At 36.9% G+C, this 17,249-nt stretch overlaps 2 protein-coding genes across 21 annotated transcripts in view; both read left to right on the top strand.

Annotated features, from left to right (window-relative positions):
• Positions 1 to 14,897, top strand: part of LOC111604925 (TLD domain-containing protein 2) — a 71,487-nt gene extending 56,590 nt beyond the window's left edge. For 17 of the 20 annotated variants that reach the window (XM_023323189.2, XM_023323191.2, XM_023323180.2 and 14 more), the window contains 4 exons: positions 13,129 to 13,250; positions 13,320 to 13,479; positions 13,542 to 13,711; positions 14,194 to 14,897. In XM_023323189.2, coding sequence (XP_023178957.2) covers positions 13,129 to 13,250; positions 13,320 to 13,479; positions 13,542 to 13,711; positions 14,194 to 14,329 — 588 coding nt within the window. In that variant the 3' untranslated portion in view covers positions 14,330 to 14,897. Of the gene's footprint in view, positions 1 to 1,542; positions 2,090 to 5,484; positions 6,167 to 7,962; positions 8,171 to 13,128; positions 13,251 to 13,319; positions 13,480 to 13,541; positions 13,712 to 14,193 lie in introns of those variants that run through there. The other 3 variants (XM_023323184.2, XM_023323183.2, XM_023323185.2) reach the window with 3 other exon arrangements.
• On the top strand, positions 9,884 to 12,554 carry LOC111604928. The gene has a single exon (XM_023323197.2). It carries the CDS (start codon positions 10,193 to 10,195, stop codon positions 11,978 to 11,980), a length of 1,788 nt encoding a protein of 595 aa, XP_023178965.2. The 5' UTR covers positions 9,884 to 10,192; the 3' UTR covers positions 11,981 to 12,554.
• Positions 14,898 to 17,249: the final 2,352 nt, after the last annotated feature.

Below are 17,249 nucleotides of genomic sequence, written 5' to 3'. Positions count from 1 at the left end.
TCGGCAGATCGGCAGTTACTATATATATTCATATATCTATATGCCTCTCTATATAGCCTATATATGTATATTATGCAGATCAATTAATTTGAAATTTCAGTTTATACACAAAGTAAACAATTAATTATTTGTTTAAACCAATTACGTTTTATTCAATTCTACAGCGCTTGCCATTTAGCCGGTTATTAGTGCTGTTGTTGTTGTTGTTATTGTTGTTTTTGTTGCTGCTGTTGTTGGCTCTGCAGCATTCTGAATATCTATTTTGTTATTTCCTATCCGGTTCTTTGTACATTTGGCAGTTTCACTTGTTTTGTCAGGTCAAGTCACGCCCACACCCACGCATTTCAATGCATTAATTGTCAAGTATCTATATCGTACAGATATATATATATATAAATATAACTATCTCCCTCTCTTTCTGTGCCTCTTTATAAGGCACTCGTTTGATCAATTAGTTTCAATGAATTTTTACGGCATCCAAACAAGCGACAAGAGACATCCACATCTTGCGACAATTGAGTAAAGTGCGATGCCCAGTTGAAAGTCATCTTTATTTTAAGTATCACATTTGCATAATATTTCGTAATTTTAGACACACGACTAACTAAAAGTTTTAATAGCGCATTCTCCCTTAATGAAGTAATTAAAAAACAAATATATATATATATGTACGTATGTGCGTGTATATATGTAATACATATATCTATTTATAAGTGCACAACTTAAGTCAGAGTTTGAACGACTTTTGAGTTGGTCGCAAGGTGTGCGAAAGGTGTGCCTTCGCCTTTAAAATGCTGTAAACATGGTCAAACCGATATTTTTTTACGTTTATTTTTAGCACACCTTTGCACACTGAAAGACATAAATGTGCAAAGAAAGATGAGAGCTAACGTTGTCAACAACTTTGATATTTAATATATAATATATAGACTATTTTATTTATAACTTTTAATAGCTCAAATATGCTTACGAGCATTCCATTAGTTCAGCTCTAGCTAAAGAGTGCAGCCCATTTTGTCAGCACACTTGCAGTCAGTGCTGCCCATTTCGATGCGAATACCAGATATGAATAGATAACGCATTCCATATCCAATTCTAGCAGCGCTGCTATTTGCATTGCCTTTTGCTATCTCTTTCGTTTTGTCAATGCGCTGCAGGTCTTAAATCAACTGTAATTGAAATGCAGAGCACAAATATTTTAAGTTCTTTATGCGTGTGTGTATGTGTGTGTGTAGCAACGCAGCAAAACAAACAAAAGCTCTGGAAATCAACTTAGTTGCACAGCGTGTGTCTGTGTGTGTGCGTGCATGTGTAAAAGAAAAAAGAAACGCACGCGGCTTAGGCTACACTGCAGTCCAAAATATGGTGCCACATTGCATGTGACGGCTGCTGTTGCCGCTAGACAAGTTATCAGCAGAGCATCGCGACGCGGCTGTTGAGCCACGTTTGTTGCTGCTGTTGTTGTTGTTGGCGCTCGACAGCTTGACAGCGACGTCGACGGCTTCGAGCGTTGGACTTGCTTGTGGGCTGTTTCTGTGTTAGTTTTCGCAACACATCCAAGCCGCACAGTCGCAAGCGCGGGAAGCCTCGTCGTCGTCGTCGTTGTAGTCATCGTCATCGCCGTTGTCGTTGTTATCGTCGCTTCTTTTGTGTGCATAACAATTTTGTACACTTGTCGAAAAGTGTTAAATTCTGACTGCTGTCGCCTAGCAGAGCTTGAAATGTGACTGCATTTTGTGTCGCTGTTTGTCATTGCCGTTAATCGGAGCCTTAAGAAAAAACACACATATGTTGGACACATTTATACGTCTTAAATCTCAACATATGTGCTCAATTGCCTTGGATATAAAGCTCTCTTGGCCCGATTATCGTGCTGCCAATCAAAGAGCGTATCCGAAATTAGCAACGCCTTCGCAGCCAAAAGAAAACGAAGAAGCCAAGAAACGAACAACAGCAACAGCAGCTGCAGCAGCGGCAGCAACAAAAAAGAAAAGCAGAAAAATTAAAGAAACGGAAACGAAAACACGTCGCCAAAATGAGCGTCAAGCCGATCAAGCTATCAAAAATAGCCAAATACATTAGGAAAAAGGTAAATAGCCAAAAGTCAAAAATCTCATTTTGATTATATTTCCAGTATATATTGAATACATCTTTTGTTTTGAGTGAAAGTTTAGCTACAAATTAAATATAAAATAAAACGGAAAAAACACCAAAAAAAAAGTTTTCGCATTTAGGCAAATGAAAAGATTTCGTAAACGAAGCGCGTGCCGTTGAGCAAAAATAATAAAAGCAGAAATATTTGTATATATTCAATGCCTGGGCCATAAAAGACGAAACAAGTGTCCATATTGAGTAGTGGGAGGTAAAAAAAAACAACCAGGTAATACCATCGATAAAGCCGATGCAAATCCATTTGCGAAAATACCAACAACAGCTACAATAACAATGACAATGATAATGCTAATGACAGCAGTAAGATTGTTATTGATGATATAGAATCCCATTCCCGAACAAGATGAGCTATAATTAGTGATCAAAGATGGGGCAATGGGTCGCCATTAGCCTAATCAGTCGCAGCGGCCCATTTGGCGCATTCAAATTGCCTTCAATTGACGCTCAAGTGCTGTAATATTTAAGCTCAGGGTCCCGCTCGATAGGCAAACTGCATGTAGAGTCAGTCGAATCTAAAACCCAGTCAGCCTTAGGCATTTGACGAGTCTTTATTCTTGTTTCACTTTTGTTATTCTAATTTGCTTGAGTCTTGGAAGGCTTTTGACAAAAGAAAAGCCGAAACAGCAGCCATCAATTGGAAGCCGTTCTCCATTGTGTGCTCGTTCGTATTAGCCTTGGCAATAACGGCACTGCTACTCACTTTTCACTTGTTTTAACATGTCTTTATCTTTTTGTTATCATGCACGAAATGATCGAAGTGAGCAGAGCGACAGGGAGAGAGAGTAGGAATCTAAACGAATTCAATTCAGGTGAAATTGTTGGCTAAAAATAGATGGGAAGCTGCTCTTAAGGTTCTAGAACTTGTTCCAAAAAAACAAACTTATTAAATTCTATTATAAGCAGAGGCTTTTCATGGAATGTTTGACGTTTTTATGCTATATATAGCCACAGAACAGGTAGACAATGCTTATTTTGATCTACCTGCCATAACTTAACGCATTTAATAGCCCCCACCCGTTGCCTACTAGCTGAGATCCCTCTCTCTCTCTCTCACTCTGTACCTCTCCCTCCCTCACTCTCGGTGAGAGTGGATCTGGATTTGAGCAGCTGGTTCTTCTACCTTTTTTTTGTTGTTTCTGCTTGTCTAAATTCGACTTCAATTAAATATTAAGTATACGTGGGGCACATTTGACATTTCTTTCACCTTTAGCCATTCAAATGAAATTTGGCTGCAATTAACATCGAAATCTAATGAAAACTTGTTTGTTTTTACTTTGCTATTTTCAAAGGAAACAAAAGTTTATTTATCTACGGTTTACCCCTAACTAATGAAATTAGATACGCCTTCTTTTCCAGTTTTTTAAGCTGTGCATAAATGCAGCCATTTGTAAAGAAGGCAATATAATATATATAATATATATATACATATATAATGCTATGTATTTGGCTTGTATTTCAAATGCTTTTCACTCACATATATGTACATAATATATAATGTACTTGTGAATACGCGAAAGGTGTGGCAAATGACGACATTTGTTATTGTTGCTCTTAGCAATTGTTGTCGTCGTAGTTGTTGCTACTTGGTGAAAACATCACCTGTTGATAGTACACTTTAAAAATCAGTTGAAAAACCTAGCTTAAAATAAACTTTGTCATATTTTGTATAATAATATAGAGAACTTGCTGTTTAAGCCAAGTATTTATAAAGCGTATGGAAACTCTGCATAAAATAATATTTTGAGATTGAAATTGTTGTAGTTTCCATAGGGCATTAAAGCAGCTTTCGCAATTATATATTTTAGAACATTTTCCTGCTTTATAATTTTTTAATTTTTGGCAATTTATTATTAATAACTAAAATAAGTTTTTAAAGCTTAGGAGAATTCTGGGCATTTGCAATACATATCAAATTTAGTTCTAGAGGAGGTCTAAGGAGTCAATAAAATATATTGAATTAGACCTGAGCCGAAACACGAAATTGTCTAATATACTTTTTTTTATATATCTAAATTTAATTGAAAGGAATCGAACTAGAAACCAATTTGATGTGTTCATTGCGCTTTTTTTTTTAGACAGAAATCACTCAAACGGCTTAATATTATAATATCAAATTATTTATTATTATTTATATAGATGGGTCAAGAGTTAAGTCAGAGTTAAGAGACAAGTTAAAGCATTTCTAAAATTTAAGCACTCAAACTCGCTGCATGACCTAAAATTCTTTAATTGGCAAACGGAACTACAGAACATGAATCGAGCGAGAATAATAATAAAAAAAATCCTATATGTTTGATGGATAAACAATAGAATGGAACAAATAACCGGATAAGGCGAACACGTGATTGCTTCATAAACATTTTCGTTGACCATTTCGCTGACAGAACGAGCCAAAAATAATTGTGAATACCTCTATGGGATTATATAAATGATTGTGTATTGAAATACGATAGGGGTCAAGCTAGTTGCTAGCAGGGGTCAGCCATATTTGAGAACAGATTGAAATGTAATTGCCGCCTATATACACACATATATATGTACATGTATCTGTTCGACAATTGTCCGTTATATGAAAACAACAAAAACAAATGAATTTAAGCAACGCTACCAAAAATATAAAAAGAAACCCGTTTCAGCCAGCACTTAAAACAATCAAATTAACCCACTAAATTCACAATAACAACAACAACAACATCAACCTTGGCCCAGCAACAACAAAATTGAAGTATTCAACATTTTTTCTTTTTTTTTTTTTGGGCCAAAGCACATGATGCGCTGTGTAGCAAAACGTAATGTAAAAAAAAATAAATTAAATTGCCGGCAACTCATGATGGCCCAATTGTTGAGGAACTAATTGGCAGCCCCTTAAGGGCGACAACTGCCAGGCAATAAACCCACAAATTTGCACTATTCAATAATAAAAATACATATACATTGCGTATACGTGTTGTTAGCAACATGTTGCTAACACACACACGAAGCATAATGTTTGTAGTATTAATGAACGGTAGCAACCCTCCTCGTCCACACTCTAAATCAAATAGTCCGTTCGCCCGTTCACAACACAAGCTTGTGCTAAGAGAGCAGCGAAGGCATTATCTAAGAGAGCATTAACATACGCTCTCAGCGTTTTGTCGCGCTCATTCTATTGCGCTGTGGGTTATTCTCTTTTTTCAACTTCTTTTGGGCCACTGTGTGCGCCTGTTCGTTCTTTTATTTTGTTTCATTATGTACGCCAGTCGGCACTCATTCCGTCAGTCAGCAACTTGTTTTTCAAACACGCACACAGTTTGTTAGCCGTAGGCGAATAACGCTTAGTTCGAACAAAAAGTTTATATTCCTATATATATGTATATATACATATATTTGCAATATAAGCCAAATAGGCACTAATGTTGAACAAAGTTAATGTGTTGTGCTGTGGCAAATGTAAACAGCATTAACATTTTGCTGTTAACGTGAGACAATATTGGAAAAACAATTGAAAGGCATAGAGAGTGATAAAAGCTGTGGCAACAACACAGAAGCACAAACAACACAACGTACACGAGGAAAATAAAAAAGAAGATAAAAATAAAGCTGTAGTCTCGTGGGTCACAAGACCAAAGCAAACCAGCTGAGTGAGAGAGCGAGACCAAAAGCGCGAAACAGCAGAGCGTCGCGCATGCAATGTGGCTGAGTGTAACAAAGCTTTTAAGCACACTGTCGTCCAAAAATATTGAGCAACGTGAGCTTTAACTGCAAACAGAGAGCATCGAGTTTTGTTATTGTTTACAACATGTGGTTTGTTGTGGCCCTCTTTGCAATTGTTGCTGTTTGCGGCGTAGTTGGTCGCAAATGGGGTCGTTACCTGTACCTGCACTATGGTCGCCATTTACTGCCGCGCTCTATGCTGGCAGCCAAGAATCGTTCGCCCACACCGCCGCTCTCGCCCACCAAAGACGATCAGAGCTTAGAAGCGTTGCTCGACGAAAGCGGCGAAATGCATGAAACGGTGAGTGGGTAGAGCACAAAAAATACAAGAAAAACAAAAGAAAACTTTAGGAACAAAAGCCGATTAGAACCAAATTGGAATTAGAACGGCGTATATGATGTATGCATATGAATGCAGGTGCATACATTGTAGTCGCATGCATGTTATAAAAAGATTTCTGGCTTGACTGGCTCGTATTAAGTGTTCCAAACTAATTGTCAGCTACTATTACGGCATCATCATTAAATTGTTAAGATATTACACGTGCACTGCTGTTCACTATAGGCAATAGGCACTCAATTTGTGTCTTGGTGGACTGACTTGGAATCAGCTCGTTATAATCGACATTTCAAAAATAATTGTTAGCCCATTTAGCACTAATTGAATATTAGTCCAGCCGGGAAATGGTAAAAACGCAAATGGTTACATGTGGCAAAAAAGAAGAAAAAGAAGCAAATCAAATTAAATTCCATTCGCGCTTTCTGAACTGAACCAAAGCAAACAAAAGAGAAACGTAGATAAGTGGAGGAATGAGAAAAACATAAGAAAATTTTAAGTCGATAAGAAATTGGGCACACACCGAACAATTAGTTGAAGCAGAAACTCGAAAAACTAAGCCATCGCAGAGATAACCAGTCGAGGTTAGAGTATTTTACATATGCAAATATCTGAGTCGAGGGAAGCCTTTTCTCTTTGGCCTACTCTGTGAATGGTATCGCATGGCTTTTCTCCATGTTGGTTCCGCTTTGTTGCTTCCTTTTGCTAGCTGGAACTAGGGTATCACATTACTTGAAAGACCCGGCTCAAAGTACTCGTTTGGCCAGCCGGTTTGGCATCACTTTTTGCCGTATCGCTACGTATTGCCGGTTCTAGGGTTGAGTTCTACTTTATTAGTTTTTGTTTTGCACACGTTTCTGGCGTTTTTGGCCCCAGAAAACCAGTTGATGCACAGCCGTTGTGCAGCATGTTTGCCGCGACGCCCAAAGCCAACCGCCAGGTACAACAACCAAATGCAATTTATTCCCTTTCCTGCTATGCCAGAAGGAAAGTCCAGAATTTTGTGTTCAATTTGTGCTTGAATTAAGTAAAAACAAAAATAATATGAAAGATAATAATATTATTTGAACATTTGATTAAACAATGCCAAGATGATTTCGTACTCGTTTTAAAATAGTACTCGAATAACTCTTAAGTAACAAAAAATTATACAAAATCAGCTCAAGCTGACTTAAGCCTGATCAAATTTAGTTTTGTTCAGCTTTAACTGAACTTTTGCATAACTTTTAGAACTGCCCACTGCAGCTGGCAGTTTACGAGCTATGCATAGCGAATTCGTAAAGCATGAAACTAGATTTAAATATATATTGGAAATATATATATGCTTAAACTTAATTGATGTCATTCTATGTGGACTTTTGCTCTAGCTTAAGCAAAGCTAATTTTTTTATTAGTTTTAATAAAACTTAGAGTGGAATTTAACCTAAGAGCTTAGCTTGAGGCAGATGGCTTGTTAGACAGTCAACTGCTCTGCGAATATACCCTATGCTGTGTACAGGGTATTTACACAGAGAATTATTTTGGTTTGTTTTAAACTCAACTCGACTCGACTCAACTCGACTTTGCTCAACTCAAAACAAACTCAAACTTAAAAGTTCCGCTCTCCAAAAAAAAAAAAAAAAAACAAAATAAATAAATAAATAAAGCAAAAATAATAATAATTTGTGAGCTTGTTTTTGTGTTAATTGAGAGACGACGTCGCGACGTCGGCCAATAAAAGGCCCGATCCAAAGCCAGTTGCCAGTTGGCAGTTGGCATTTAAACGCGTTGCGATTTAGACGGCAATCGGACCGAGTTACGTATAAAATATACACATATGTATATGGTCAAAATAGTTAAATAGAAATATAATTAAATGTACCACGTGCCGGTGTGGAATATACTCAACATAGTTTATCGCCCATTTAAGCAAAGCAGATGAAAATGTGCGAATTGATTGTCAATCATGAGCAACTGCTCAATCGCCAGGTACATCATCCAGCCATATGATTCATATACACAAATGTCTGCGTGTGTCTATGTGTGTGTAGAATACTACGTATCAGCTTTGAAACTGGTTAACAGATTGAGATTGAGAGTCACATTTGTATGGCAAACACTGTCATTGACGTTTGACTTCCATGCGTTCGCTTACGTACATTGAAAGCATCTTTAATTGTCGCCAGGCTTCAGGCATATGTATCATATTTATATATATATATATAGATAAGTATATATGTTTGCCAGCGACAGTCACGCTTCAATTCTGATGACTGTCCCATATAATTGCGATTCTCTTCACAAATAAATGAGCCTTTCGTATTTAGCCCAAATTGTCATTGTGAAATACAAAAAAAGAAACATGAAAGTTTGGGTAACTAAGCGATAGCTGCTGAATAATCGAAATGAATTTCAATTTTTAGAAATATTTCATGAGAATACTATTTTGAAACTTGCTAGAAAAGTCCACTTTTCTTAAAGAAATAACTGCCATGGAGCACCTTTTATAATTAGGCTTCTCGATAGTTTGTTGAATGCATTTTCAATTGCAATTAAAAAGTTTGCATAACGGAAAACCCTATAAAACTAACTAAATAAAACAGAATTTAGAAATGATAAAAACTTTTTTAAATGCGTAAATAAGTTAATATTTTTATAAATATTTATTATATATTTTTATAAATATTATATTTTTTATATAATATTTAATATACTATTAAAATTCTAAAAAATTATTGAATTAGTTTTTTCAATATTAAATTTAGTATAGTCCAATTGTGAGTTCATTTTCAAAAAAAAAAACAATTTTAATTTAAGCAATTAACATATTCAGAGCGTTCATAAGCTCTCACCTTCAGCTGAGTCAGTGATTCATATATGTTTTAACTGAGCTATATGTATATATATAACTATATATATATACATATATATATTTTTCAGCTATGTTTTTAGAGCTGTTTTTAAGGTCAATTGCATAAGTTTATGCAATTCATGCATTATAATCGAGAGAACGAACTGAAGCCCAATTGATTTATGTTAACTGAACAAAGGCGCTCTAATGCGAAAGTCGCAGAGTCAAGGATCATTATGGCTGAGGTGCTGCAATTAACTCTCAGAGCTCATCGGGCTACACACACAAGAAAACCCTCGAAAGATCTTGAATTTGTCATCGACTGACCCAGACAGACGCAGACTGATTGAAATAAGCTGCTAAGTGTTTGGAGCACGTTCAGCTTCAATAACTTGTTGAGAGTTCATGGAAATCGCATCGAGTCCATTGCGAAATCTCTTGCAATGTATCTTTCAAGTTGTAAACAAATTGTTGAGTCTGGTTTTTAGCTTAGCTAGACAAAAACCGGTACAATTAACACTTGACATCGTCATCTCTAATGAATACATTTTGTTTACTTATTCCAACAGTTAGTGTTGACTTCATCAGGGGGTTTGTCTTGGCTGAAAATATCCTCAACTTTATACATATTTATATATTATATATTTTATATTATATATCATATATCTTAAACGCGCATTTCGTACAATTAGTGCCACATACTGCGAACATTTGGCGCGCTTCGGCGGGAGATTCTCTCTGTTGTACTCTGCCAGTGAGAGTTCATTGTCGTTTGCAGTACTTACGTAGAGAGCTCGGGGATTGCCCCACAAGTAGGCTTGCTTTTGAAAAACTTCGATCAGAATTATTTGAGGGTCAACTTTACAGTTTTATAGTTAGCTACATAGAGCACAGTTCTTGAAAAACTTTTATTTTTTTTCCCCGATTCATGTGTAATTTGTTGTTTGTGTGTCTATTCCAAGAGAATTAAGTATTTGTTTTGAAAGTAACTGTCGAAATTTAACGTATTTTAGGTTAGGCACAAATCGCGTAATCCGTCCTTCCCCAACTAAAACGAAAAATAGCAGATCAAAAGTACTTGAACTCTTGCATCTCTCACAGCTACCACCAACGCCACCAGCTCCATCATCATCATTATTAACACTAATCTCTGCAGCAGTATGAGCAGCACGAAGCGGTTGAGCTTGAGTCAGGTGGCGCTGCAAAGCAGCTGTGCTCAGAATGCCCTAAACTCGATGCGCAGGTTTTGCCAGAGTTCACAAAGTGTGGCAACCGTGCGACAACGGAGGCAGATCGACTGCCCCAAAGGAACAGCGCCCATTGACAAAAGCCGCTTGCCAACGCATAAGCCAACATACGGTGGTCAGTTGAGTAAGGTCATTGGCGTAAAGAAGACTTTGATCAATCAGATGCAGGGTATGGTACAAAAGTTGAAGCCACGCCTGCTGTCGAAGGGTGCTCTCATGTCACAGAAGGGCAACAACTCAAGGTACCAAATCTATGGCCAGACGCGGCTCTTCTCCTCGATGAGCAGCCTGGCCAGCAACAGCAATATGCTTCAGCCCATATCGAAGCAGCTGAGGCAGTTGCAGCGTCGTCGTATGGCGGCCGTAACGATTAAATCTGTGACGCAGCAGCGCTATAATCAGATAGGGAGCATGCAGGAGAGACGCAATGGTCAGCTGGCCAAGGATATCAGCCGTTCCATACAATCTGAGCTGATGGAAGTTGACATTAATACGAAGCGGCTCATCAGCTGTGCCCGCGTCAAGCCCGGGTTTCTAACTAACTGCGATCAGAGGGTAGAACAGAACGAGAAGTTGCAGAAGCAGCAGCAACTGCAGCAACAGCATATGCAGCTGAAGCTTCATCATCAGCAAGCCTATCAACAGAATCATCCGCTACGCTTCAATCCGCTCGAGGGCTGGAACCATCCACGCACCATGAAGCCGGCTAAACGTACAGTAGATGATGACTACATATCGACTCAACGCACTCAAAGTGAAAAGGAACAGGAAGTGGAGCCGGAGCAGCTACAGGAGGAAAGCATTCTGAGAAGTCGTCGGCTGAAATCTAAGTTGGGCGAACTTTACGCTAGCTCTAACAAGATGCGCTCCAACAAGTACCGCAAGCTTCAATACCACAATTCACTGCCTTCGGAGTCAGCGCTGTCAACAATGGATCACAATGCTATCCATGACATCGCGAATAAAAACGAACGGGAACAGGAATGCCAGGAGCCGTCCGCTTTTATCAAAAGGATGGATGATGAACATTATCAGACGAAGATGGCAGGTAATTTGATGAGTGCCTCGCAGCGCGTCTTTAACAAGCGTTTCGAAGGTTATCCTGACAGCGAAGCACGCGGCAAAACCAACCGCCTGCTGATTGACAAGAATGCCGTGAAGCCTCTGCCGCCAAAGGGGCAGGTTGTTACAACAAGTGCCTCAGAGCCGTCGCTCCCCTCCAACAGCCAGAGTGTGCCCGAGACCCGGCCGCTGACGGCCAGGTCATTTGGCATGCCGGTGGGAGCGTCAGTGTCGAGTACAACACGAGTGAAGCGTGCTGTACCCAAGGTAAGATCGCACAAGAAACTCTTCAAGAAGCTGGGCCAAACTCCGGTCAAGAGTAGCAAAGCGGACGTGCCCCAGAGATCGAGTACAGTGAGATTTAATAACAATAGTAACCCAAACTTGAGCAGGCCAACTCATGCCAACTATGAGCAGCACTTGCGGCAGGTATGCGAGATGCCGCGAGGTCCCTTGCGAATGGGTGAGATGCGTGAACCCCAGAAATCCGATGAAAACTATACGAGCTGCTTGCAGAATGATGTTCGAATGCCAAGCGAATATACCAAGGAGTCGGCTGTTCGTCGCTTGGGCATTGCCGTCGATAGGCGCGATGCTTATGGCAGCCACACCTTCTCACAGCAGCGCATGCACGTATAAATCGTCATAATCAAAAACGGATCAAAATGAAAATGAGAACGAAATTGAAAATGATAATGAAAATGAAAACGGGAGGGGAGCGGGAGGAGCTTTTCTTAATTACTTGAAATTTAATCGAAAAATCTAAAGGCCAATGGCAGAATGGGCATTCAGCTACAGCAGCCTGGTGTTTGAAAAATCCGCTCCCAATTCGACAAATTGCCAAAATTTCTTGCAAATTAATTATAGACAACATACAACGAAGACTAATGTCCCCAAAATTGTCTCTAGGTTTTATAACGTATCAAATTTCTTTATGTTTAGGCGAAAAATGAAATAGTGCAAAATTTGAATTACTGTCAAATTAGATTGTTTATATGATACCATAAATGCATAATTGTAATGAAAATCTTCTCTGTTGCCAGATAAAAATGAAGATACTGCTTGCTTTGGTAAAGACAGTTTTTGTACACTGTTGCCGGGTTTAAATGCACCTCATACGTTCACCTGTTGCCAAATGTATATGTACCGTATGTACTCTTTTGGCCGAATTTCAATCGTGGACAATAAAGACGAAATCATTTTGAATAGTACAGTTGCTTCTGTTGTCTTGGTAGAAACTAAATGGGGAATTTGTGCGCGCTGTTGCCAAACTTCATCGGAAATTATACGCTCAGCTGTTGCCAAATTTCATCTGTAAAATAAACATCAAATTTGCATCGTTTTCCCTAAGTGTTTTTATTATTTGATCATTTTTATTGCTGCATTTTCGTTTGTAGTTTACAAATATTGAAAATTAGAACACAATAACAAATACCAAGCTGAGCCTTGATGACAAACCCACATATTTAGCATATTCTACAAAAGATATCAATATATATATATATATATAACAAACTCAGATCCAGTCAACGAACCACTGACAAAAAACAATTTCTTAATTAGTTACTGCACCAGAATTTTCAAGTTATGCTACACCCTATCCAATATTTAAAAAAAAAGAAACTTAATGAATATGTAATTAATTTTGGAAAATCAGCCCAGTTTTTGGACTGTTTTAGCCTTGTTTTTTACTGATTTCAATGTATTTTGTTTTTGTATTAGTTTTTGTTTGAGTACTGTATAAAACGATCCTTATGCTAATCTCTGACAATTCGATCGTTCTTCAGGTGCTGTCTATGAGCACAGATGAATATCGCAAGACCTCACTCTTTGCAACTGGTTCCTTTGACCTGGACTTCCCTATACCAGATCTAATTGGCAAAACAGAAATACTCACAGAGGAGCATCGGTAAGTGTGAATAAATTAAAGTTAAGTCTTAAAATCGATTTATCGACATATCGATCTCTTTTACTTTAGTGAGAAACTGTGCGCCCATTTGCCGGCGCGCGCTGAGGGCTATTCCTGGTCCCTGATCTTTAGCACATCCCAGCATGGTTTCGCACTCAATTCGCTGTACCGCAAGATGGCGCGACTGGAGAGTCCTGTTTTAATTGTCATAGAGGACACGGAGCACAATGTGAGTAAAAATTAACTCTCGCTTAACTAAAACTTATAAAATAATAATTGATATTTTTTTAGGTATTTGGTGCTCTGACCTCTTGCTCGCTGCATGTGTCCGATCATTTCTATGGCACCGGCGAATCCCTGCTTTACAAATTTAATCCCAGCTTCAAAGTATTCCATTGGACTGGCGAGAATATGTACTTCATCAAGGGCAACATGGAGAGCCTATCAATTGGCGCTGGCGAGTAAGTACACTCACACACACACTCACTCACAACCACAAAGGCAATATAAACATCACGAAGAGCCGCAGTGGAGAGAGCAACTTACGACTTCAAGAACTTAAAATAGTACAAATAAGTTTCGTTCTTGCCCACTCTCTTAATCTCTGCTGGGTAAATACTAAGAGAAGCAGCGAACGGCTATGCAGCGAATAAATATACATACAAACATACATCAATGGAGCAAAGCGCAAAGAGAACTTACGTATTCAATCTTATTTATAACTTATCTGCTGCATAGCAAAGCGACTGACTTTTTCGTGCAAACAGCAGAAGCAAGCGCCACTTCGGGCTTCGTTTGTGCGTCGGCTTAAGTGCAAAAAACGATCAGAACGCTGCTTTGAAGTATATGTTGTCTATGCACTCACACACATATAATTATGCATGCTAGTGTTTACTAATTATGACATTCTCTTTTGTTCTCTCTCTCTCTCTCTAACTTACAGTGGACGCTTTGGGCTCTGGCTGGACGGAGATCTGAACCAAGGCCGATCGCAGCATTGCAGCACATACGGCAATGAGCCGTTGGCGCCACAAGAAGACTTTGTTATCAAAACACTCGAATGCTGGGCATTTGTTTAAGTGAATTTGTGTTGAGAACGCGTTCTCGATGGGGAGCGAAGCCTACCTATTTAATTAATTGATAATATAAAATATATATATATGTATGTGTACTACTACTACTACTATAACAAACAACCTGAGAATGATATCAAAATCTAACGTGTGTCTAAACAAATAATAAATATAAACAACAAAAACAAAAGCAAAACGAAAAATCATATAATCACATAGAAACACAAAGACGAGAAAAAATACACACACTCAAAGAGCCTAACCTTAACTCCAGAGAAAAGCCCGAAAAAAAAAAACAAATATCTGTGAGCCAGAAGGAAAATTGCTATATGCGTTGAAACGTATTAATTATTTAGTTTTTATATTATATATATTATTAAACAAGAGCTAACTAAATTATGTAGTAGATGTAAACAGCAAATCGGAAAAACCAGACAAACAAAGCAACTATTGAAAGCAGGCAAATGACGCCTACTCCTCCCACTAAATGAACATTTGGACATAAGCATCACACACACCCACACCCACAACCACCCCTATACACACCCACACCCACACACACACACACACATACTTAGACTTAAGCTCTATTATCAAGCAAAAGAAAAGAAATTAAGCTAAATTGAATGTGAATGTTGATCAACCAAAATACAAAACACAAAACAAGTTTTAAATACAACTTCGGATTTATTTGTTTTGTATTTTGTTTAAAATGAAATAATTCAATTTTGATTCGTGCCTTTGCTTTTGTCTCTAGACACATGAAAGAAATGTCGATATATTTTAAAAGAAAGCGAACATTTTTAAAAGAAACTAAATTTTTAAAGATCTTTAATTTTAGAGCACGCGAAGACCGTGGGGAAGAGGACGTTTGAGAGACGAGGGAGAGAGAGAGAGAGAGAAGGCAATTATTTTGTTTAGTTTTACAAGAATTATATAAATATATATTTAATTATGCTAATTATGTTGATTTTAATGCAATTATACTAAAAGGAAACAACACAAGATTGAAGAAATACACAAAACAAATATATTACAACAATTACAACAAATGCAGAATTTTAATTGCCACTAAAGATGATATGATTATACATATATTAAATATATATATATATATATATATATAAATTTATATATATATATATATTGACTTTAGACTAGTCGAAAGTCCGTTGAATGGTTCTTCCAGTAGTTGATTAGAGTTTGCTTCTTTTTTTTCTGTTCTTGGCCATATCAATTCGAGCACATGCGCGCGCACACACACATACACACACACACGCACACACACACACACACACACACACACACACACACACACACACACACACACACACACACACACACACACATTTTTCTACATCGACAGCGCCGAAAAAAAAAATTGTTGGAGCTGTGGATGGAAAGGTTTTGAAAACTTAAATGGCTTTATATCCCTTTTGAGATACAATTGAGTATAACTACAAATATATATATATATATATATATATATATCTAAATATATGTGAGCATATATACATACATATATACGATGTATGAACGAGTATTAAGTGTCATTTTTTGTAGTGTATTGGCGCACTCCTCGCGACCTATTGTTATGCATTATGAATGTTAAAATATCCCCCAAACTAAAACAAAAAGCAAAGAAAAAATAAATTACAAACATTTGAGCTAGAAAAAGCAACAGAAAATGATGAAGATGGCCATGGAGATGATGTTGGATCGAGAAAGAAAGAGGGCAAATGAATTGCTGAGATTTTACACTGAACAGAGTTCGAAAATATTTTAGTTTCTGAATTTTTCTCTCGAAATAATGGCTTAATGTGACACATTTGAAGCAAATCGTAGATCCTAAACTTAAATGTAGCATGCAACAATTTAGAGAAACTTAGCTGAAACTTTTTTGCACCCCAAGAGCCCACACAGAGAGAAGTACATTGAACTTAGCCGTACTTATAAATATGATATGATCTATATTTGGATTTATATGTATATATATATATATCCACGAGCACTCATGCCAAAGTGTGTTTTAGATGTTATTTAAACAAAAATAAAAAACCAAACAATTTTGTGTAGCTGTGTCTAATATATATGCATACCCTCTATCCCATATATGATATATGACGTTGATAGATCCTACTTACATATTCCCTGAATGAGTTTTGTGAGCTTTAGTAAACAATGAAAATTTAAACCTTAAAAATAAAAGAATTGGAAGACTTTTACGCTGAAAAAAGGGCCTCAAGATAATGTTAACTTGTGTCTACAGAGCAGAGAACAGATCAGAAAAAGGAAACCCTAGCTTAACTCCCTAAATTCATATATCAAATCTTGAGACCAAAACTGCGTTTACTAAAAATATTGAATCTATATAAATATACAAGAAAAAAAAAAAAAAAAATATATATATATATATATATATATATATATATATAGATATATACATATATATTATATATATAAACTTGATCATACATTACTAAGGATACAGATTGTGGCTCGTTTGTCTTCTGATTTGTGCGTCAATTGTATCCTAAACACACACACATACACATTAAAATTGTATACCTATATATATATATATATATATATATATATATATATATATATATGTATATACACACATTTTTAGTAGTCCTATGAATGTTTGTTGTGCGATCAAAAAGTGAACAAAAAAAATATTTTTGAATTGTAACTTCTGTCAATTAACATGTAGACTGTAGATTGCATATATATAAAGTGAAACTGAACAACAGGCAAACGCATATTTCAAAAATTGATACTATATATATATATATATATATATATATATATATATATATATATATATATATATATATATATATATATATATATATATATATATATGTATGTACACATATATACATATATATACATACATGCATGCGTCCCTGTCCTTGTTTGT

This window comes from Drosophila hydei, unplaced genomic scaffold, assembly GCF_003285905.1.
Source record: "Drosophila hydei strain 15085-1641.00,03,60 unplaced genomic scaffold, DhydRS2 tig00000063-arrow-pilon, whole genome shotgun sequence".
Taxonomy (NCBI): Eukaryota; Metazoa; Arthropoda; class Insecta; order Diptera; family Drosophilidae; genus Drosophila; species Drosophila hydei.
Note: the sequence above shows the minus strand (reverse complement) of the source record. Positions and strands in the feature narration are given on the sequence as shown.